Raw genomic sequence first — 22,711 nt, forward strand, 5'->3', positions numbered from 1 at the left:
CGCTGAACGTGGACTGCGACGCTCTGACATCAGAACAAAGATGGCTGCGTCCTGCAGACTTTCCCTCGTACCCTAAATTTTTGCGCCTAGCTCGTGTCAGGTTTAGAGTCACACTCGGCCTTTCTCCAGCCATGTTTTCTCTCCGAAATTGCGGTCTCTGGGTCGCGGCTTCCCTCACCAAAAAGCGTCTTACGTTGGCCCGGTTCAGCGGTGACAGCGCGGCGCCCTTGGCTACGAAGTTTGACGTGATAGTCATCGGCGGAGGACATGCCGGGACCGAGGCAGCCGCCGCTGCTGCTCGTTGCGGCTCCCGGACCCTGCTACTCACCCACCGCGTGGACACGATCGGTGAGGAGCGCGGGTAGAGTGGAGGTTGGCCCAGGACGCAAGCTTCCAATATGCCCCTTCACCCTTTCCCGGATGGGCAGACTCTTCCCTCTCTCAGAGCTAGCGAGAATCCTAGTATCTGTGGTTTTATCCTGATTTGAGTTTCCCAGAACCCTGGACTGGGCTGTTCTTTGGACCACGGATTGCGCTGCTGCTCACAGAAGTAGTTAGTTGGTGGAGGTGGAGTTGGGGTCCGTGCCTTGGGAAAGGGGGGGAAATTTAAGAATACAAGCTGATAGCTTCCTATTTCCTTTTTGCCATTTACCTTTTGCTAGCTTGTGGCTTTGGGAAAAGAGTGAATTAACATTTATTAGGAATTACTTATTAAACGACAGTTGTGTTTTTCCCGAGATATTGTGAAGCCCTTTTGAAGAAGGATGATACTTTTTATTGCATTCTATATCTCTGCTAGGCGTTGGTCCTCTAATTTTGTGCTCAGGAACTGGCAGTGCTTTTTTCACATTTAACAGGCAATGGGTGGACAGCTATAATTTAAAGCAAGACCTCTCTCTAGCACCATAATAGATGCTAGCTAAAACATCATTCTGTAAATTATGCATGCCTATTTTTATCTCCTGCATTTTGCTAAAGAGTGAACAGTACTTGAGGGGCGCCTGGGTGGCTCAGTTGGTTAAGCAGCCGACTTCAGCTCAGGTCATGATCTTGCGGTCTGTGAGTTCGAGCCCCGCGTCGGGCTCTGTGCTGACAGCTCAGAGCCTGGAGCCTGTTTCAGATTCTGTGTCTCCCTCTCTCTCTGACCCTCCCCCGTTCATGCTCTGTCTCTCTCTGTCTCAAAAATAAATAAATGTTAAAAAAAAAAATTTTTTTTTTAAAAAAAGAGTGAACAGTACTTGAAATATTAACTGTGTTTTGCAAAAATTGTGAATAAATCACATATTTGTATACTGAAGTACTTTTTAAAAATTACCATTCAGCTGGTAAGTGGGGAGAAACATACACTGTTAACAGTGATTCTTTTAGAGAGGGTTGGTAAGATTACCCAAAAGATTATACTTTGCTTATGATATATTTCAGTGTTGTTTACATTTAAAAAAAATAAAGACTGGATACTGCCTTTCAATAATAATTCAAAACTCTAATGAAAAGTATTATTGAACTAAAATGACCATGAAATATGAGTAATGTAGTTCTGTGAAGCATAAAGGGATTCTTATCCAAACATATATTCATATTATTTTACCAATACAATACAATCCGTTTTCTTTTTAAATAAATACATTACAGAGATAATAATTCTTATAGATGAGCTTAGTGGGTCACAAATCTGTCTTTAAATCAAAATCTCATTTTTAAGGTAATTTAATATAGTGGAGCATCTTAAATATTTCTACTTGGCCTCAGAAAGATAGCTTTGACTTAGAAGGTTCAACTGATGTAAGAATGCAGAGTGCAAGAATTGTCGTGATGTGATTTAGTCATATCTGCCAATAATGAAGTTAGAGGCAGAAAGTCTTTTATTTTCTACTAACCTGGAAAATAATACTTTTTGGAAAACTATTTTTGCATTTCACAATGGAAAAGTCTTGTGCTCTTGTGTGTCTGTTTATTCTTTTTTTTTTTTTTTTCATCTTTATTTTTGAAAGTGAGAGAGTTCGAGCAGGAGAGAAACAGAGAGAGAGGAAGACACAGAATCTGAAGCAAGCTTCAGGCTCTGAGCTGTCAGCACAGAGCCCGATGCGGGTTTGACCTCATGACCTGTGAGATCATGACCTGAGCTGTTGGACGCTTAACCAACTGAGCCACCCAGGCACCCCTCATTTATTTATTTTAAAGTGGTTTTTTTTGAGAGCGATAGAGAGGGAGACAGAGGATCTGAAACGGGCTTTTTTGCTGACAGCAATGAGCCCCATGTAGGGCTCAAAGTCACTAACGGTGAGATTATGACCTGAGCCAAAGTTGGACGCTTAACTGACTGAGCCACCCAGGCACCCCTTTTTTTATTGTAGAGAGAGAGTGTGAGCTGGGGAGAGGGGTACAGGGAGAGAGAGAGAGAGAGAGAGAGGGAGAGAGAATCTCAAGCAGACTCCACACTCAGTGTGGAGCCCAACACGGGGCTTGATCCCACGTCCCTGGGATTGTGACCTGAGCCAAAATCAAGAGTGGGATGCTCAACCAGCTGAGTCACTCAGGCACCCTCCGCTACTCCTGTATCTCTTTAAAGAGGAAAATAAATCCCGTTTCTAGAGACTTCATCCCCAATAGTTCATCCCTCGTGACTTATTTCCCACTCTTAACCCAAACACTGGCAAGTAGAAACAGAATTACTTAGATCATTAAAGATTTATTCCTACTGAGTTTAGGTCACACTCCCTGAGCACAAAGCCTCATAGCAGAGTGTTTACCTAAATAAAATTGTGAATTGAAGGGGGGGAAATAATCTACTGTAGCTATCATCTCTGTTTTTTACAGGAGGGAACTGAAGTAGAGAAAATTAGATAACTTGCCAAAATGACAGAGCTTATAGTGTTTATTTATTTATTTTTGAGAGAGAGAGATAACAGACTGTGAGAGGGAGAGAGGCAGAGACAGAGGGAGACAGAATCCAAAAATTGGCACAGAGCCCAATGTCGGGCTCAAACTCACAGACTGCAAGATCATGACCTGGGCCGAAGTTGGACACTTAACCAACTGAGCCACTCAGGAGCCCCCAAAATGACAGAGCTTATAAGTGGTAGATCTAGGAACTGAGCCAGATCCCTTTCACTCATTCCTGACCCAAACTCCTAATCACAGCGCTATTCAGCTTGCTTATGGAGACTATAAAAACTTGTAGACGGCTTGGTGGTGGCTGCAATAGACCTACAGATGTTGAGATCACTTCCCTACTCCTCCACCTCCCCTAAAAACCTTTGAGGAAACCTTATGAGTTTAGACTTGCAAATCAGACTAGGGGAATTTAAGGGGAAGGATTAAAGTATGGTTTCTACTTTCAGGAAGCTCATATAATTTAATCATTTCTGCAAAATAAGCAAAAAGGAAACAGCAGATGGCATTTATGGAAGACATAATTCATTATAACAGGGAATTAGTGCCAAGGGACTTCTTAAAAGTATGCTGGGTTTGGGAAGGTTTCATGAAGTGAGGATTTCAAAACCACATTTTAAAGGAAAAGGCAACCTAATGAACTAGTAAAAATGTGTCAAGGAAAAGATTTAAAAGAAACTATAGTCAATGGTTTGTCTTCCAGGATGCCCTGAATAACTCTTGCATCCCATTGGGATGTTCCAAGTTCCTTTCTAGTGTTTGTTTCAGGGTTGTTGGTTTTTTTTTAATCTATCATATGAGATGATTCTAGTCACTTGTACAGACATTTCTCTATTAAACTCACTATGTGCACATGTTCATATATTTATTTGGTCTGTTCTCTTTAGGTCAGATGTCCTGTAATCCTTCCTTTGGTGGCATTGGCAAAGGGCACTTAATGAGGGAAGTTGATGCCTTGGATGGGCTTTGTTCTCGAATCTGTGACCAGTCTGGTGTACATTACAAAGTATTAAACCGGCGTAAGGGACCGGCTGTTTGGGGTTTGAGAGCTCAAATTGATAGGAAACTCTATAAGCAGAACATGCAGGTGAGAATGGGGCATCAAAACAGGGGAGACTGTAGTGATTATTTAACTGTTATGCTTCAACTTGCATTCTCTTTTGGCAGAAAGAAATCCTAAATACACCGCTGCTTACTGTTCAGGAGGGAGCTGTAGAAGATCTTATTCTTACAGAACCAGAGCCTGAGTACACTGGGAAATGCCGTGTCAGTGGCGTGGTTTTAGGTTTGTACTGGTGATAGATGATAATAACAGTGTCAAACTCCATGTGAAAAAACAATTTTAGAGCAGAGCATGGAGATGTTTTGCTTATTCTAGGAAATTATTATATTTTCCTAGAGGAAAACTGTATAAAAAATTATATTCCTCCTTTCATCTTGACCTTCATGAAGCTTAGTCAAATTCTGGGCTCATTTATACCATCTTAGTAAGACTTTATAGCCTACATACATGTGTTTTTCTCCTGGTCCTTCTGTTGTAATTTTTATTTTTCCTAGTTCTTTTTTTTTTTTCTTTTTAAAGATTTTATTTTTAAGTAATCTCTACATGGGGGTCGAACGTGGGGCTCGAACTCACAACCTCAGGATCAGGAGCCACACGTTTATCAACTGAGCCAACCAAGTGCCTCTATTTTTCCTAGTTCTTGCTTTAAATCTTTTTAATTTGTATTTTACAATGTTACTATACTTATGTTTCTTATTTAAAGGAGTTACAAATTTTTTAAAATATTTTTTAATGTTTATTTATTTTTGAGAGGGAGAGAGATAGTGTGAACAGGGGAGGGACAGAGAGGAAGGAAGACACAGAATCTGAAGCAGGCTCCAGGCTCTGAGCTGTCAGCACAGAGCCCAATATGGGGCTCAAACCCACAGACCACAAGATCATGACCTAAGCCAAAATCAGACACTTAACCAGCTGAGCCTCCCAGGTGCCCAGGAGTTATAAATTAATTTTTCATTAAGATAATACATGCACATAATTTTTACAAAAATCAAATTGAATTTAAAAGTTTGTATGGAAAAACAATTATCTCTATAATTATCTCCCTTTACAGATTAACTACTGCAGTTTCGTTTCTATGTATTTACATATTTCTAAATAGTATTCTTATATTTGTACTCCCTAAATTATCAGTATTAGATGTTATCTATTAACCTTTTTTATAGCAGTTCTCTTTAATCCCCTATTTTCCTTCCCTCAATCCTTCTAATTAGTTATGCCATAAATTTTGGTTGACACTATGTTTATATTGTTATGATTTTTTAAATATTCATTGTAGAGCTAAGTAGTGTATTATGTTTGTTTCCTTTCATATACCTCTTTGCTTTGCTTTGGATTAATATTTGCTTCATTTTTTGTTTGCTTATTTTAATTGTGTACTTGTTCAGCTTTTTCATTAGGAAAAAACTGTCATTTCTCAATCGTCAAGTAATCTATCAATTCTGTTTTTTCTTTGATTCTTCCCTCCCAGAGACATCAACTTCCCCAGCCCCCTACAACCCATCTGCTATAATCAGGGCAATTGCTCTCTGGGCCTTCTGCACAAATGCCATTTTGAGCCTTCTTTTTACTACTCTGCTGTGTTACATCATCCCATGTTCCTTGGGACTTTAGTCCCATGAGTGGGAGAGGGACAGAGAGAGGTGAAAGAGCCCCAAGCAGGCTCCACACCATCAGCTGGAAACCCTATGTGGGGTTCAAACCCACAAACTGCAAGATTGTGACCTGAGCCAAAACCAAGAGTTGGACACTCAACCAACTGATCCACCCAGGAGTCCCTGTAGTTCTTTTTTTTTTAAGTTTGTTTATTTTGAGAGAGAGACAGCATGCACATGCTCACACGAGTGTGTGCATGAGTGTGTGCATGAGTGGGGGAGGAGCAGAGAGGGAGGACTCTGGGCTCAGCATTGAGCCCCTTGAGGGTCTCGATCCCCAAGATCCCATGCCATGAGATCATACATGACCTGAGTGGAAATCAAGAGTCTGACACTTAACCTATGAGCCACCCAGGAGCCCCTCCCTGTAATTCTAATTTAAAATAGTCATGTTTCAATTTGATCCTTGATAACAGGGCACACTTTTTACTCTTTCTTAACCTTTAGCGGATGGAAGCACAGTACATGCAGAGAGTGTGGTTCTGACTACTGGGACGTTCTTGAGAGGCGTGATTGTAATTGGATTAGAAATGCATCCAGCAGGACGTTTAGGGGATCAGCCTTCCGTAGGGTTGGCTCACACACTGGAGAAGTTGGGGTTTGTGGTGGGAAGACTGAAGACTGGGACTCCACCCCGAATTGCCAAAGAGTCCATTAATTTCAGCATTCTAAACAAGCAGACACCAGATAATCCATCCATACCATTCAGTTTTATCAGTGAGACAGTGTGGATTAAGGTAAGATAATTTAAGAAAATCTAACTTTACAGCTGACAGTGGCCATTCACAGCAGGATATAACCCTTCCTTCCTTCTTCCCTTTCTTCCACCTTCCCTCCTCCCTCCCTCCCTTCCTCACTTCCCTTCCCTTCCTTCCTTTCTTTCTTCCCTCTTCCCTCTTCCCTCTGTCCCTCCCTTTCTCCCTCCCTCCCTTCCTTCCTTCCTTCCATCCCTCCCTCCTTCTTTCTCTCTTCTTCCCTTCCTTCTTTCTAATCTTCACAATTCACTTTATATCACTATTACTTAGGGTGCAAAATAATGATCTTTAAAAGGATTAGCTAATTTGGCTAACTGGGTGTTTCCCAGTAAGTTGTTAAGTTTCATCTCTTCAATAATTTTGCCTATTTAAAATTTTTTGAAACACTTTCAAACCTATGTAAAAATTGCAAGACCATTAAAACAAACTCCTGTAAACCACTGAAATTCACCCATTGTTAATATTTTACCATATTTATCTTTCTATATACAGAAATATATAGATACATATATTTAATCTATAAAACAGTAATATACACATTTATTCTTTTTTAAAATTTTATTTATTTTGAGAGAGAGAGAGAGAGTGCATGTGCGCACGTGCAGGGAGGGGCAGAGAGAGGAAGAGAGAGAGAGAAATCCCAAGTAAGCTCTCTGCTCTCTGTGCAGAGCCCGATGCAGGCCTCGAACTCACAAACCATGAGATCATGACCTGAGCCAAAACCAAGAGTCAAATGCTTAACTGACTAAGCCACCCAGGTACCTTACACACATTTATTCTTATTCTTTTTTTTCCCCAAAACATTTGAGGGTGAGTTGCAAAGATCATGACTCTTTACTTCTAAATACTTCAGTATGTATTTCAACTAAGCACAATTACATGCTCTTATATAACCTCATTGTAGTAATGAAATTTGGGGAATTTAACATTGATACATTGCTGTTATCTAATATAAAGTTCATAGTCAGATTTTGCTGATTATCCCAATATTCTTCTTTATAGCAACCCTTTTTTTCCAATCCAGGATCACGTATTACATTTAATTGTCATTTCTCTTTATCTGGAACAGTTCCTCAGTTTTTCATGATACTGGTATTTTTGAAGAGTACAGGATACTTTTTGCCTATCTTTGGAATTAAAAAAACATTGTGTATTTAGAATTGAGGACTAATCATTGATGGTCCTAGTTTCTGGTAAGTGTTTTATTAATAAGTGGCTCCAAATATTCCACTGTCTTGAGCAGGTCACTTACATTTTTGCTTTGGTAAAATGTAAATTGTGATGCAACTTTCTTAGTACAAATATATATATATATATACACATATATATATGTATATATATATATACACACTTAATCTGTGTATTATAGATTTTCAAGTTTATAGAAAGTAAAAAAAACAGTATAATTTCTGTGTCCATCAGTCAGCTTCAACAAGTAACATTTTCTGGCATTCTTGTTTCATCTTTCTTTAACACTTTTCTTCTTACTAGGTTTTAAAGCTTTGGTACCAGATATCACTTATAAATACTTTGGTATATGTTTTTAACAGATGAGAACTTTGTAAAAACCAACCGCAATACCATTATCATACCTGTTAAACAAGGACCAAATAAGGACCATACACTGAGTTGGATGATATGCCTTATAACAGTTTCCCCCAGTTTTTTTTTTTTCTTCTTCACGTTTATATTGGGAAGAAACTGAGCCATCTGTTCTCTAGAATTTCCCACATTCTGGATTTCTCTGATTTCATCCTTCTGGTACCTTAAATAGGTTCTTCTGTCTTCTATATTTCCTGTAAACTGGTAGATTTGGAGGCTTGTTTAAATTTAGGTTCACCTTTTGGGGTTTTTTTGGCAAGAATACTCCCTAAGTAGTGCTCAGCATTATGCATAGGTTTAATCTTTGTAAAATTAAGTGCATATCATGTGTGTAATTTATTTAAGGAAAAGATAAACTCGTAAAGAAGCAAAACAGTGTTTTAAGTACTTCCTATATTTTAGCCAGAAGATCAGCTGCCATGTTACTTGACTCACACCAACCCTAAAGTGGATGAGATTGTCCTTGAGAACCTTCACCTTAATAGTCACATTAAGGAAACTACAAGAGGACCCCGGTAAGGACAGAACATTACTTTAAGGAGTGACATCAACCTTCTTTTGTTTGCTTCATTAAATTTTTGAATTTCATTGTCTTGTTCTAGATACTGTCCATCCATTGAATCAAAGGTTTTGCGTTTTCCAAACCGTCTTCATCAGGTTTGGTTGGAACCTGAAGGAATGGATTCTGACCTCATCTACCCCCAAGGGTTATCTGTGACGCTACCAGCTGAATTACAGGAGAAAATGATCACATGCATCAAAGGCTTGGAGAAAGCTAAAATGATTCAGCCAGGTAAAGAGAATCACAGCTGCCCTTCAGTATCAACTCAGCATCGCATTAGTAGATAGTGAAGAGGTCTTAGCTATAGTCATGGTTGCTTAGAGCCTCAGAAGACAAAGCCCAACACCTGTGCATTTAAAATATACTCTTTGTTTTTCAAGAGCATTTAGTGATCATCTTTGCATCTCTACTTTGAGGCAAATCCAGCTCTGCTTTTACTTATTTTATATCATTTATTCTTTGGTCAGGTTATGGTGTTCAGTATGATTATTTAGACCCCCGTCAGATCACTCCTTCTCTTGAGACTCATTTGGTGCAACGGCTCTTCTTTGCTGGCCAGATAAATGGCACTACTGGTTATGAGGAAGCTGCAGCTCAAGTAAGACGTTGTTCAAATATTGTTATAAACACAAAAGGACTATTTAACTGGTGTTTCTCCTTTAAACGTCTGTTATGATAACTATATAGATCTTATACAACTCATACATTGTAGTTGAAGACTTATTTCTGTTTCAGGGTATACAGGGATGGCTACTATTTTGAAAACACTTGTGGGTTTTGTTTTTTGTTTTTGTTTAATTTTTTATTTGAGTATGGTTGACACAAATGTTACATTAGTTCAAATGTACAACTGAATGATTTGATAGGTATATACGTTATGCTGTGTTCACCACAAATGTAGCTACCAGCTGTCCCATTACATAGCTGTTACAATATCATTGACTGTATTCCTTATGCTGTGCCAAACACTTTTGGTTTTAATTCTCATTTTGAGCTCCTAGGTCTGGTACCATATTTGATTAGATTTTTCCTGACTTTGTTTTTAACAATTTTATTTTTGACTAATCTCTACAACCTGGGGCTTGAACTTACATCCCTGAGATCAAGAGTCGCACGCTGTACTGACTGAGCCAGGCAGCCGCCCCTGAAATTTTTTTATAAACAAAATTTAGTTCTTCTTACATAACATTATTGAAAATTAACATACTCCTTTTAAGTGAGAAGTTATGTTATTTTTACTTGTAAGTGGGAAAAGCCTAGAAGAGCTTTATGGGTGGATTTAAAACAATATATTAGCCCACCTGAGGCTTATCAGGAACGTTAAATATTTTTGAAAACAATGAAATATAGCATTCTAAAGTGGTACATTACCTGTATTCTGGTTTTGAATAAGAATCACATTTTCTTTCTCTATTCTATCGCTTCAGGGCAGTGCTTGCTTTCTTACTATCCCGTGCTGTTTTTTCCAGATAGTGTTCTGAATAGGGTAGCTCGTTGTTCGGTTCATAATGGCCTTTTAAACATTTCAGTCCTCTTGTAGGGTGTGATAGCTGGAATCAATGCAAGTCTTCGGGTCAAACGCAAGCCTCCTTTTGTCGTTAGCCGAACAGAAGGCTACATAGGAGTCTTGATTGATGACCTCACCACACTGGGTACCAACGAACCATACCGCATGTTCACGAGCCGAGCAGAGTTCCGTTTGTCACTGCGCCCTGATAACGCCGACAGCAGGCTCACGTTCCGAGGTATCTCTTCACTGAGTCCTGCAACCATATTTACTCTTCTGTAAAACCTCTCTCATTATATTCTTTCCCCTTCTTTTAGGGTATAAGGAAGTTGGCTGTGTGTCCCAACAACGATATGAAAGAGCTTCTTGGATGAAGTCTTCTTTGGAAGAAGGCATTTCTGTGCTAAAATCCATTGAGTTTTCAAGTTCTAAATGGAAAAAGTTAATTCCAGAGGCTTCTATAAGTATTGGTAAAAGTCTGCCTCTCAGGTATGCACTTTTAATATAGACTTTTCTTACTTTTTACAGAAAAGTGAGATTGTTTCAGAAAAACATTACCTGTGGATTCCCTATTTTAAATGAACATTTTAAAATGTTAAAGTATTAAAAATATGTATGATTCTAAATTATTTTTTTCATTTTTAATATAATATTTCTGTGGTTCCCATTGAGTTCTGGCTTTCCTAAGATTTAGAGGGTACACACCAAGAAATATAGTTAATCTGCATTCTTCTATAAGTATGGAACAATTAGAAACCTCTGATTAAGCAGAGTATTTTATTATTTTTTTTTTAATTTTATTTTTTATTTTTTTTAATTTACATCCAAATTAGTTAGCATATAGTGCAACAATGATTTCAGGAGTAGATTCCTTAGTGCCCCTTACCCATTTAGCCCATCCCCCCCCCCCACAACCCCTCCAGGAACCCTCAGTTTATTCTCCATATTTATGAGTCTCTTCTGTTTTGTCCCCCTCCCTGTTTTTATATTATTTTTGTTTCCCTTCCCTTATGTTCATCTGTTTTGTCTCTTAAAGTCCTCATATGAGTGAAGTCATATGATTTTTGTCTTTCTCTGACTAATTTCACTTAGCATAATACCCTCCAGTTCCATCCACATAGTTGCAAATGGCAAGATTTCATTCTTTTTGATTGCCGAGTGATACTCCATTGTATATATATACCACATTTTCTTTATCCATTCATCCATCGATGGACATTTGGGCTCTTTCCACTACTTTGGCTATTGTTGATAGTGCTGTTATAAACATGGGGGTGCATGTGTCCCTTCGAAACAGCACACCTGTATCCCATGCATAAATGCCTAGTAGTGCAATTGCTGGGTTGTAGGGTACTTCCATTTTTAGTTTTTTGAGGAACCTCCATACTGTTTTCCAGGGTGGCTGCACCAGCTTGCATTCCAAGTGGAGTATTTTAAATTCTGTAGACTCACTTGAACAATCCCATGCTACATTTTAGGGGGATTTTTTTTGTCCTTTCATCATTTTGGTTATATGGACTCTTGAGTCTAAAGGACATTAATATAGAGCTTTTGCTTCATAGATATATTCCTAAGGACCTTACCCAGTTCAAAATCTGCATATTTCACCACTCATTTTTCCATTAAAAAAAATGTATGCTAGGGCGCCTGGGTGGCTGAGTTGGTTAGGTGTCCAACTTCGGCTCAGGTCGTGATCTCACAGTCTGTGGGTTTGAGCCCCACATTGGACTCTATGCTGACAGCTCAGAGCCTGGAGCCTGTTTCAGATCCTGTGTCTCCCTCTCTCTCTGCCCTTCTTCCGCTCGCGCTCTCTCTCTTTCAAAAATAAACATTAAAAAAACCTTTTTTTAGTAAAAAAAAAAAAAAAGTATGCTAATTCAGGTGGGGAGGTTCCCAGAAGGCAGAAATGTAAAATCATTGTAGCTCAGAAGCAAATATGGTGGCATTATCTTGCAGCTATGAGTCCAATATACTTTTCCTTTTGTTTGTTTTTTTTTAAGTTTGTTTTCCTTGTGAGGGATTTTGTGAACTTAAAGGTATACCTATTTTAATGCTGCTTTTTATTGTCTCTAATCTTCTAGTGCTCTCACGTTGATTAACAGCCTGGCATAACGTGTCCGTGTTTGGCTTTCATCTCATCATGGTGTCTTATCATTTATAACTTCTGTTCCCCGGTTTTCATTTTCACAGGAATTTCCCAGAGCACTGGTGGATAATAGAGGATATTAAGCAGATTTTTAATTATAGTGATGATAAGTATTAAAGAACCTGCATAGTAGTCACCCAAACTAGGGAATCTTAGTCAGAGGAACGACAGCCTGATTGACAAATGAGGATGGTGGATAGATTTATTTACCAGCTAAGTGGCACTGGGAGATGGCAGTTGTATAAACATCGTTTATAATCCACTTGGTATTTCGGGTGTTTGTTTAAATTTAGGAAGGTTCACACTATTTTAGATTTTGTGCAACAAATATATAACATCATGCTTTTTTTTGACAAATGTTGCACTATTTCAAATTTATATAATTAGAATTTGCATAAACGTGACCAATGTGTATTGAGGTAACATTGCAAGCAGAGTGTTTCTAACACAGTCTAAAATGCTAATCGATGAATAAAAATATGAATGAAAAGGCTATCAATTTTACATCTTCACCAAACTAATCCCAAGAGTAGCCATTTTATTAAGGTGATTAAAAAACCAATAATTTAGCCAAATGCTTTTCTTTTTAATTCAGGTTATCTTTCCCTTCAGGAGAAACTAGGGTGTCAGTCCCCACATTTGCTTTTTGTTTTAATTTTTTTTAATGCTTATTTATTTTTGAGAGACAGAGACAGAGTGTCAGTGGAGGAGGGGCAGAGACAGAGGGAGACACAGAATCTGAGCTGTCAGCACAGAGCCTGACATGGTGCTCGGACCACAAACTGTGAGATCATGACCTGAGCCAAAGTCGGACCCTTAACCAACTGAGCTACCCAGGCATCCCCTGCCCCTCCACCATTTGATTTCAGCAAAATATTTAGTCTAGCATTCAGCCTCCCTAAATGAACTCAGTTTATCAATGCCTAGATATATGAAGCTAGAGAGATAGAAAATTGGTCAAAATACACTTATTGCATTTACTGTGTACATGCTAGGCTCTGTGCTAAACACAAGTTGAACCAGACTTTGAAGAGATACACAAATAACTACACACACATTTCCTGCCAGGATTATAGGGAAATACACTGATGTGTCAGAGTGTCTCTTACGTTCTGTTGAGGTGTGATAACTTGTCCTTTCTGTGTCAGAGCTCTGAACTCTTGAGGCTTATGTTTGATTCAAAACAGGTCTTAAAGGTTGGACCTGAGAACAGCTCCAAGGCTTGTAAATAAATTATTTTTTGAAAAAATATTAAGTTGGACAGTCAAGGGCTATTCTTTGAGATCACCATCCTGCTAGATTCCAAGATAATGCTTTTTTTTGGTTAGTCATTAGGTGTGTTCCAGTATGTTCTGTAGTTTAAAAGACAATTCAGCCGTTTTCCTTTGGGAGCTTAGGGTTTTATGGTTTCATGGTAGCTTATGAGATGAGGCCTCTGTAATTAATTGACCTAATTTGTCTCTGGGAGCACAACAGAGCTGCCCAGAATTTCTGGACATTCCTAGAGCAGGCCATCTGAGGAAGAAATGAGTCAAGCATCCATCCGCAAAGGGTGATAATGCATGACTGTGGCAATAGAATAAACAGTAAAGAAGGTTGGCTGGGAGGCCTCGGAAGACTTGGGACCCTTGGATGGACAGATCTGACTTTTTGTTGACTTGATAATTTAATTGGTTTGAGATGGACAGAATTTATCAAAGACGCAATCTATTGGAGGGAAGATCAAAATTAGTAAATAGAAGCAAAATGAATTAAGACAGTAAATGTAGGGAAATTGTACAGATCGGTGTATCTTCTGAGAACCAAACAAAATGAGAAGTAAACTGCAGAAAATTTTGCAGTCTTGGGAGCACAGGAATGAGGTGAGCCTAGGGCAGTGTCATAGTTCAACCAAGCAGAACTAAGGTCTTGGCAACAATGGAACTCATTATGTACTGCTTTTAGTTGCCCTGGCAATAACCATTTAAATGAATTATAACCAAAAAGCCACATGTAAATGAAGTTAGTAATAATTAACAGAGCAACAATTGGTCTAGTTCACACCACGTTAAGGGAGGGCAAGGAGATGGGGGTGGGTGATACCAAGAAGGAATCTGAGATCAGTATAAAAGGGATTAAATTGGCCTAAGGAACACCAGAACTTCTGGGGATGAAACATACCTGAAGTTTCTCTCTCTAGTTGTATCTTAATAAGTGTCGATGAATGAAGTTATTGCAAATCTCACCTGAAGTACCTGTCAGCATTTATCCTTAGGCATGTTCTCTTGGTGAGCTATGAAAGATGCCTGGGAACTTTAGTAGGCATCTCTGTTAGCTGCATATATCGCTTTCCTCTCCCCTTGCTTTGGCCCAGGAGGACTTAGTCTATCCAGAGCTCATAGTGAAAGTAGAACTGAGAATTAGCTGCCTAAAGTTCCTAATCAGTAGAAATTGAAATGGAGATTATACAAAATTAGAATATACCCAACTGGAAGAATACTTAGGAATCCTTATTTATTAGAAAAGCCCTTGACCATCATTTTGTCATCAGTTTATTTGGAGAGACTAAAACATACACACAGGGCCTTTTGTTCTTACTTGGAGAGTTCTGCAAAAGCAAGAAAGAGGTCTTCAGCTGATTTCGGGCATGCAAGATGATGACTCACAGGACACAAATTCTTAGAGAATTCAGTCAAATCCTTGCTATCAGAGGATATTTTGTCTTTACAAGAAAGGGAGGACAAATGGATGATAGGATTGCAATCTTTACCAACAACTTATTTCTCATGATAAAGAAGAGAACGGGAGAATGCACACTAGTCTTACTGAGGTTCTACTGTGTTGCAGATGTCACTGCATTTGGTGACTGTACTTGGAAAGAATTAGGAGTATCTCTTTTTTACTATTAAATTTTTTTTAATGTTTATTTTTGAGAGACAGAGACAGAACATGAGCAGGGGAGGGGCAGATAAAGAGGGAGACACAGAATTGAAAGTGGGCTTCAGGCTCTGAGCTGTCAGCACAGAGCCTGATGTGGGGCTCAAACCCACAAGCTGTGAGATCATGACCTGAGCCAAAGTCAACGCTTACCCACTAAGCCACCCAGGCACCCCAGAGTATCTTTTGAAAATAGTATTAATTCAGAGATTTGGCATTATTTCCAAGGCATCTTGTTCTTAATCTGGCTTACATGATATGGACCCCTATTTTTTTGGGGGGGGACCCCTATCTTAATGAAACTTTTGTGTATTTGCAGAGCTCTAGATGTTCTGAAGTATGAGGAAGTTGACATGAAGTTATTAGCCACAGCTGTTCCAGCGCCCTTGAAGAAGTACATTACATGTAGAGAACTAGCTGAAAGACTGAAAATAGAAGGTAGAAAATAATTTTTTACTTAACATGCCTATGTGTTCTCTTTTCCATTTGTGCAATTTATGGAAATCAGCTCCATTAAGAAAAAGCTCTAAGAGGAGGCATTGTTACCATAGAACCAGCATAGTCTTAGGCTCTCTGCTAGTCAAAGTGGCGTTCCCAGCCTAGCAGCATTGCAACACAGGGGAGCTTGTTAGGAATACAGAATCTCACACTCTACCTAGGACCTAATTGAGTAAACACATTTGCATTTTTTTTAAGTTTATTTATTTTGAGAGAGAGACAAAGAGTGAGCAGGGGAGGGGCAGAGAGAGAGGGAAAGAGAGAATCCTAAGCAGGGATTCCCTGGGCTCAAACTCATGACCATGAGATCATGACCTGAGGTGAAACCAAGAGTCAGATGCTTAACTGACTGAGCCACCGAGGCGCCCAGCACATCTGCATTTTAACAGTATCCCTAGGTAGTTTGTGAGTACATTTCAAGTGTCCCTTACACTTCCTTTTTACATTTTTCCCCTCTGATATTCTAATAATGAGAAAAATAATAGTGTCTTTGGCTTTGATAATATACTGGAATACTCTACCATTAACAAATACTTATTTTGTATCAGGCAAAGAAATCAGAGCCTGCCCCTGTACATTATGACACATATCGTGCTCTCATACTGACCATCAAAGCTACAGGTAACTTGGTAGTTGCACTGTATTTTTTTAAGTTTTACATTATGAAAAATTTCAAACATAAAAATAGAACATCAGCTTCTGCGTTTTGATAGATGTTTTTTCCTGGGGTGGAAAATTATGTGGAGAAAAAGGCAGGGAAGTGAAAGAGATAGGGAGAAGGGTAGGAAAAGGTGGATAATGACGTACTGTTCAAATAGGAAAGCACTTTAAATTCTTTGGGGACCAGCCAAGGTGGTAAGAATGCTGCATTCCTTGTATCGATGGCATTTTCTTTTAGTTCCAGAGAGATCTACCACTTTGCTATGTTTTGGCTGTGCATATAGGATGACCCAAGTGCTACCTACCATCCCACCATGCAAGTTAACCAAAGTCTGGCAACAATGGGAAACTCACCAAAACTGCAAATGACAAGACACTAGTAGTACACTGATATACACTGATGTGTGAAAATAATGTACTTTTATTTCAACTTCATGATTTCTCTATGAAGTAAAAATTACTTAATTGAACATTCAGGATGTTATCACCTGGGGACAGGTGATTAAATTCTGTATTTTAAACTTGGTTTGCAACTTTACTTTGTTCCATAAATCATCAGGTTTGAGTTAGAATAATCCAGAATAATTATCGTTAACTTGTTCATAGAAAACCCTGACTTCAGCCATGAAGTAGCTACTGTTTTGCCTTGTTTTTTAAAGACTCTGGCACATATAAAGACTCTATATCCATGGCTCAATAGAAACATTAGGTTAAAATATAAGATATATCAGTGGTTCTCAAATCACTACATGGACCCTCTGTACCAGATAGCAAGTTTTGTAATGGCAGAAATCAGTTTCAGATTCTTCTTTGTATTCTTTTTTTTTTTTTTTTAATTTTTTTTTCAACGTTTTTATTTATTTTTGGGACAGAGAGAGACAGAGCATGAACGGGGGAGGTGCAGAGAGAGAGGGAGACACAGAATCGGAAACAGGCTCCAGGCTCCGAGCCATCAGCCCAGAGCCTGACGCGGGGCTCGAACTCACGGACCGCGAGATCGTGACCTGAGCTGAAGTCGGATGCTTAACCGACTGCGCCACCCAGGCGCCCCTCTTCTTTGTATTCTTTCTCATGTTTTATTATATATAGATTTGAAAGTTTAAGTAAATATACCTTTAACATATACATTCCCTCACTTATATCCCATGATCCTCTGTAAGGTCTATTTATGAGTAGTATATTTGTATGACAGTTTTTTGTGCTAATTTGTCATATTACGATGTTGTATTAAGCCCTTTACATGCAGTATTTTGTTTGGTATTTAGAATTGTCCTGTGGGGGCGCCTGGGTGGCTCAGTGGGTTAAGCATCCACCTTTGGCTCAGGTCCATGATCTCATAGCTTGTGGTTGCAAGCCCATGTCGGGCTCTGTGCTGACAGCTCAGAGCCTGGAGCCTGCTTCGGATTCTGTGTCTCCCTCTCTCTCTGCACCTCCCCCCACTCATGCTCTCTGTCTCTCTCTCTCTCTCAAAAATAAACATTAAAAAGAAAGAAAGAAAGAAAAAGAATTGTCCTGTGAAGGATAGGTATTAGCATTATTGTCTTAATTTTACAAATAAGTGGTAACCTGCCTAAGATCACACAGTTGGTGAGTGGCAAAGCATCTGGGTCAGCCCTTATAATTTGTGGATAAAGAAGCTAAGGCCCAGAAGGATAATGATGTACCCATAGTCAGGTTCATTGATAGAGCCAGGCTCATAGCTGAGATTTTTCTGACTGCTAATCAAGTGATAGAAGCAGATATTATCAAAACATCTTAGGGAAAGCCGGCTTTCTTACAGGATAGAATGACCACCTCAATTTAGATTTTGAAACAGGTTTTGAGTTTATTTTTCTAAGAACAGAATGCTTCACAAAATAATTGCTAAATTATCCAACTTCATTTCTTAATAAAAACCTTAAATTGTTTTACATGTAAAAAACCCCACTTTTAAAAATTACAGCTTGATATGGACATAATTCTGAAAACCATTTTCTTAGGGAAACAGGTTGTCTTTAGGGCTCAAAATTCAAAGCCATAGTCCATTGAGGGTTTGCACTGAGAGGGAAAATTTGCACTGAGTGGAAAAGCAGTATCTTCTATTTTTAATTTTCCAGATTTTGCTTTTAATGTTTAAGTAATCTCTATACCCAACATGGGGCTTGAACTCACAACCCTGAGATCAAGAGTCACATGCTCAGGACACCTGGGTGGCTCAGTTAAGCATCTGACTCTTGATTTTGGCTCAGGTCATGATTTCAAGGTTGTGAGATTGAGCCCTGTGTTGGACTCTGTGTTGGGTGTGGAGCCTGCTTAAGATTCTCCCAGTCTCTCTCTCTCTCTCTCTAAAAAAAAAAGAGTCACATGTTCTACTGACTGAGATACGTAGGTGCCCCTTAATTTTCCAAATTTTTGAGATGAAAGGGCATGTAATAAACTGCCAGACAGAATGTTGTAGTTGCTATGCAAGATACTCCCTCTGATTTATCCTCAATTTCCTCATCTGGAAAAGGGTACGCTTACCCCACTTACCTTGTGGTGTTGGAAAAAGTGTTAAATGAGAGATTCAGAAGTTTTTTGTAAATTGTAAAAAGCTATAAAAACACAGTTGTTGGGGCACCTTGGTGGCTCAGTCAGTTGAGCGTCCGACTTCAGCTCAGGTCATGATCTCACGGTTCATGAGTTCAAGCCCCAGGTCGGGCTCTACTGACAGCTCAGAGCCTGGAGCCTGCTTTGGATTCTGTGTCTCCCTCTCTCTCCACCCTTTCCCCACTCATACACTCTCTCTCTCTCTCAAAAATAAATAAACATTAAAAACCTAAGTTGTTAATAGGAGTATCATAAATCATAACATAATTAATTCTGTTTACCAGCCATTTATGAATCAGTGTTGTTCCATCAGCAACAACAAATAAAGGAAGTTCAGCAAGAAGAAGCTCTCCAACTGCCAAAAGACTTAGATTATTTGACTCTCAGAGATGTGTCTTTGTCTTATGAAGTTCGAGAGAAGCTACATTTCAGTCGCCCAGAGACGGTAAGAAACCAGGCAGTGGATAGGATAAAGCTAGTGCTTTAATTTTTTTTAAACCTGGATTTACAGTGATCACATAATTAATACACATAATTAATACTTTATTTCATCGTTAAAAAATCTAACCTCTTAGGACATTTCTTTGTATGACAGATGTTGGTATGTTTTTGAGAGATGAAAAAACAGTCTAAATAAATAACTAGAAGAATTAGGTTGATTAAAATTATTCTCTAGTCCCAAACATGTGCTAACCCATAACTCATGACATAAAAGAAACCACATTAGGTTAAAATATAATACATGTGAGTGGTTTTCAAATCACCACTCAGAATCCTCCCTAGGAGATCCATAGTGTTGGCTTACTAGGAGGTTAGAGGGGAGCCAAAGAGGTCCCTCACCCCATGCTTCAGCCTAAGTGTGTGTGTGTGTGTGTGTGTGTAAACATCTGTGAACAAATTAAAAACTTTATTGTATACTATACAGTATTAGACTTCTAATGACAAATATTTAGGAGGTGCCTGGGTGGCTCAGTCTGTTAAGTGTCTGACTCTTGATTTTGGCACAGGTCATGATCTCACAGTTGGTGAGTTTGAGCCCCGCGTCAGGGTCTACACTGACAGTGCTATATTTATTGATTCTGAGATGCACATTTAACATTTCTGAAACTGAGTTGTATCTTAAAAATGGATGGTGTATCATAGTTTAATAGGCGGTGGCTCTTTTTAGTGGTGATTCATAAAGTAAAAGGCATTTAAGAAAAATATGACCTGTAAAACAATTTTTAAAAGAAATGTTTTTAAAGGGAGGAGTGATTCCGTCAATATAAACATGGTATTCTTAGCAATAGTCATCATGGAAACCAAGCAAATAGGCCTTAAATTTTATAACTCTGCATATCCTATTCATCTTGGGTTTTTATGGGTAGTCATAGGCTGCACTGCCCAATATGATAGCCACTAGCTAAATGTGACCATTTACATTAATTAAAATGAAATAAAACTCAGAATTCAACTCTTTAGTCATACTAACCATGTTTCAGGTGCTCAGTAGCCACATATGGCTAGTGGCTACCGTATTGGACAGTACATTGTTACAGTGCAAATGTTATGGAAAATTTCCATTATCACAGAAAGTTCAATTGGACAGAACAGGTCATTGGAGTTCACATCCCTTATCCACAATTCTAGGATACAAAAAGCTCTGACAAGTGTTTGTTATAGACAAACCTGGTATCAAACTTGACCTGAACTGACATGAGATTATTTAGTCTTTATACCACTTCGAGTGAATATTCATACATTTCACTATAAAAATATACCACAGAAATATTAATGAGATTATAGGGTGCTGTCCAACACATGGCTGAGGAGGTTACATTAGTTTAATGAAAATAAAATGTAGGTAGTCTAACCATCTATTAGTCATGTGCTCTTAGACAAGTCACTTGAACTTCTCTGAGCCTCATTTTCCCTAATTTGTAAAATGAAGGTATTAATAATAATCACATTCCCTTTACATACTTTATAGTTATTTTGAAGATACATTAAGATAATAGTTTTTAAAATATTTTATAAACTATAATATACAGATTGTTATTAGGAGCAAAACAAATTTGATTTTGACATAGCTCACTTAGGTTTATCTTATGGTTTTATTTTTTTTTTTCTTCCAAGTTTTTATTTAAATTTAAGTTAGTTAACATACAGTGTAGTAGTAGTTTCAGGAGTAGAATTTAGTGATTCAGCACTTACATATATCTCTTATGGTTTTAATTCTTAGATTGGGGCTGCTAGTCGTATACCTGGAGTGACACCTGCTGCCATCATCAATCTGCTCCGATTTGTGAAGACCACTCAGCAGAGACAGGCGGCTATGGATGAATTGCCCAACACTGACCAATACTTATGCGAGACAGACAAACTGGAAGAAAGACAGTTATAGCTTTGTATTCATAGAAGACTTTTAAATAGTACGAGCAGAGAGAGGAGAGAAGTACTGTATTTTGGTTTTAGCACCTGTTAAAAATAACCTTAGGTTATTATGGATTTATGATTAATTTATGAAGAGGGCAAAGATTATAATAACTGTGCTTCTTTATCTGAGAAAGTTATAAAGTCTTCATTTCTACTCTTCATCTTAGGTGCTCTAATACAGTGAGCATATTAATGTAACGGGAGTATTCATCAAACAGAGATCATAGTGGATCCACAACTAAGCCAGAAAAAAAACACTTCAGCTTGCAGATTTGCTTACTCATAAAGACTTTGTCCATTAAATGTTACCAAAGTAAAAGTCTTATGTTTCAACCTGTTTTGAAAGTTAGTAGTCTTTTGCTTGGATAAGGAGGCGATTTCAAAGCCCTCAAATTCTTAGGGCTTCAAATTTGAAACTATACAAAATCATCTAGAATTAGCCAGTTGATTTCCAACATTTAAAAATGTAGTATGTAGGGTGAAAGTTGACTTCTAAGATTCCTACACTTCTCCAGGAAATCCTCACCAGTAATTATCTTTGAACATCAATGAATATCCTGTAAACTAGATCAGAAATGATCATAGTTTCCTTTGATCCACAATATGGAAAAGTTTTTGGCAACCTGGTTAAAGGGAAAATAAAGGTAGTTACTTCATATCATACAGTATTTTCTTATGAAACTGTTATGGCATGATTTCTTAACACTGAAGACATAATCCATAGTAACTTGTGACTAGTGTTTCCCTGTTTTTAAGTCAGAATTGACAGAAAAACTGGAATGGTGCTGGCACTCTTCTTCCTCTTCAGTACTTCAATTCTGTGTTGTAATAGGGTTTAGGGTGGGAGGACCACCTGGGCCCTTTGGCTGGCTGACTCAGACACCTCAACCCTTCTAGGTAGACTAGAAGATGAATGCAGACAAGTGGGCCAGAGAGCCTTGCTTGTCCCTGGAAATGCTAACTCACATCTCTGGTATCAATAAAGAGAGAAGCTCCCATGTCAGCTTCAGGCCAAAGAAGATACTTAAGACAGTATCAAGGGCCCTGAAGTCACTCTGGCTACAGATCTGTTTTTTTGTGGGGTTTGTGTGTGTGTGTGTGTGTGTGTGTGTGTATGTAATTTATTTATGTATTTTTATTTTTATTTTTTAAATTTACATCCAAGTTAGCATATAGTGCAACAGTGATTTCAGGAGTAGATTCCGTAATGCCCCTTACCCATTTAGCCCATCCCCCCCTCCCACAACCTCTCCAGTAACCCTGTTTGTTCTCCGTATTTAAGAGTCTCATGTTTTGTCCCCCTCCCTGTTTTTATATTATTTTTGCTTCCCTTCCCTTGTGTTCATTTGTTCTGTCTTAAAGTCCTCATATGAGTGAAGTCATATATTTGTCTTTCTCTAATTTCACTTCCATCCATGTAGTTGCAAATGGCAAGATTTCAGTCTTTTTGATTGCCGAGCAATACTCCATTGTAT

At 38.5% G+C, this 22,711-nt stretch overlaps 1 protein-coding gene across 3 annotated transcripts; it reads left to right on the forward strand.

Moving 5' to 3' along the window:
* On the forward strand, positions 1-21,899 carry MTO1 (mitochondrial tRNA translation optimization 1). 3 transcript variants are annotated; one of them, XM_043591815.1, is made up of 12 exons: positions 1-348; positions 3,780-3,979; positions 4,060-4,177; positions 6,055-6,344; positions 8,367-8,479; positions 8,567-8,757; positions 8,994-9,124; positions 10,067-10,271; positions 10,351-10,522; positions 15,415-15,533; positions 19,106-19,266; positions 21,043-21,899. In XM_043591815.1, exons 1-12 carry the CDS (start codon positions 132-134, stop codon positions 21,202-21,204), a joined length of 2,079 nt encoding a protein of 692 aa, XP_043447750.1. In that variant the 5' UTR covers positions 1-131; the 3' UTR covers positions 21,205-21,899. The 3 variants fall into 3 exon arrangements, with proteins under 3 accessions (XP_043447750.1, XP_043447752.1, XP_043447751.1); XM_043591816.1 differs by having other exon boundaries at positions 10-348; positions 19,135-19,266; positions 21,043-21,159; XM_043591817.1 differs by lacking the exon at positions 19,106-19,266 and having other exon boundaries at positions 7-348.
* Positions 21,900-22,711: the final 812 nt, after the last annotated feature.

The sequence above is a fragment of the Prionailurus bengalensis genome, chromosome B2 (assembly GCF_016509475.1).
Source record: "Prionailurus bengalensis isolate Pbe53 chromosome B2, Fcat_Pben_1.1_paternal_pri, whole genome shotgun sequence".
In the NCBI taxonomy this organism is placed as follows: domain Eukaryota; kingdom Metazoa; phylum Chordata; class Mammalia; order Carnivora; family Felidae; genus Prionailurus; species Prionailurus bengalensis.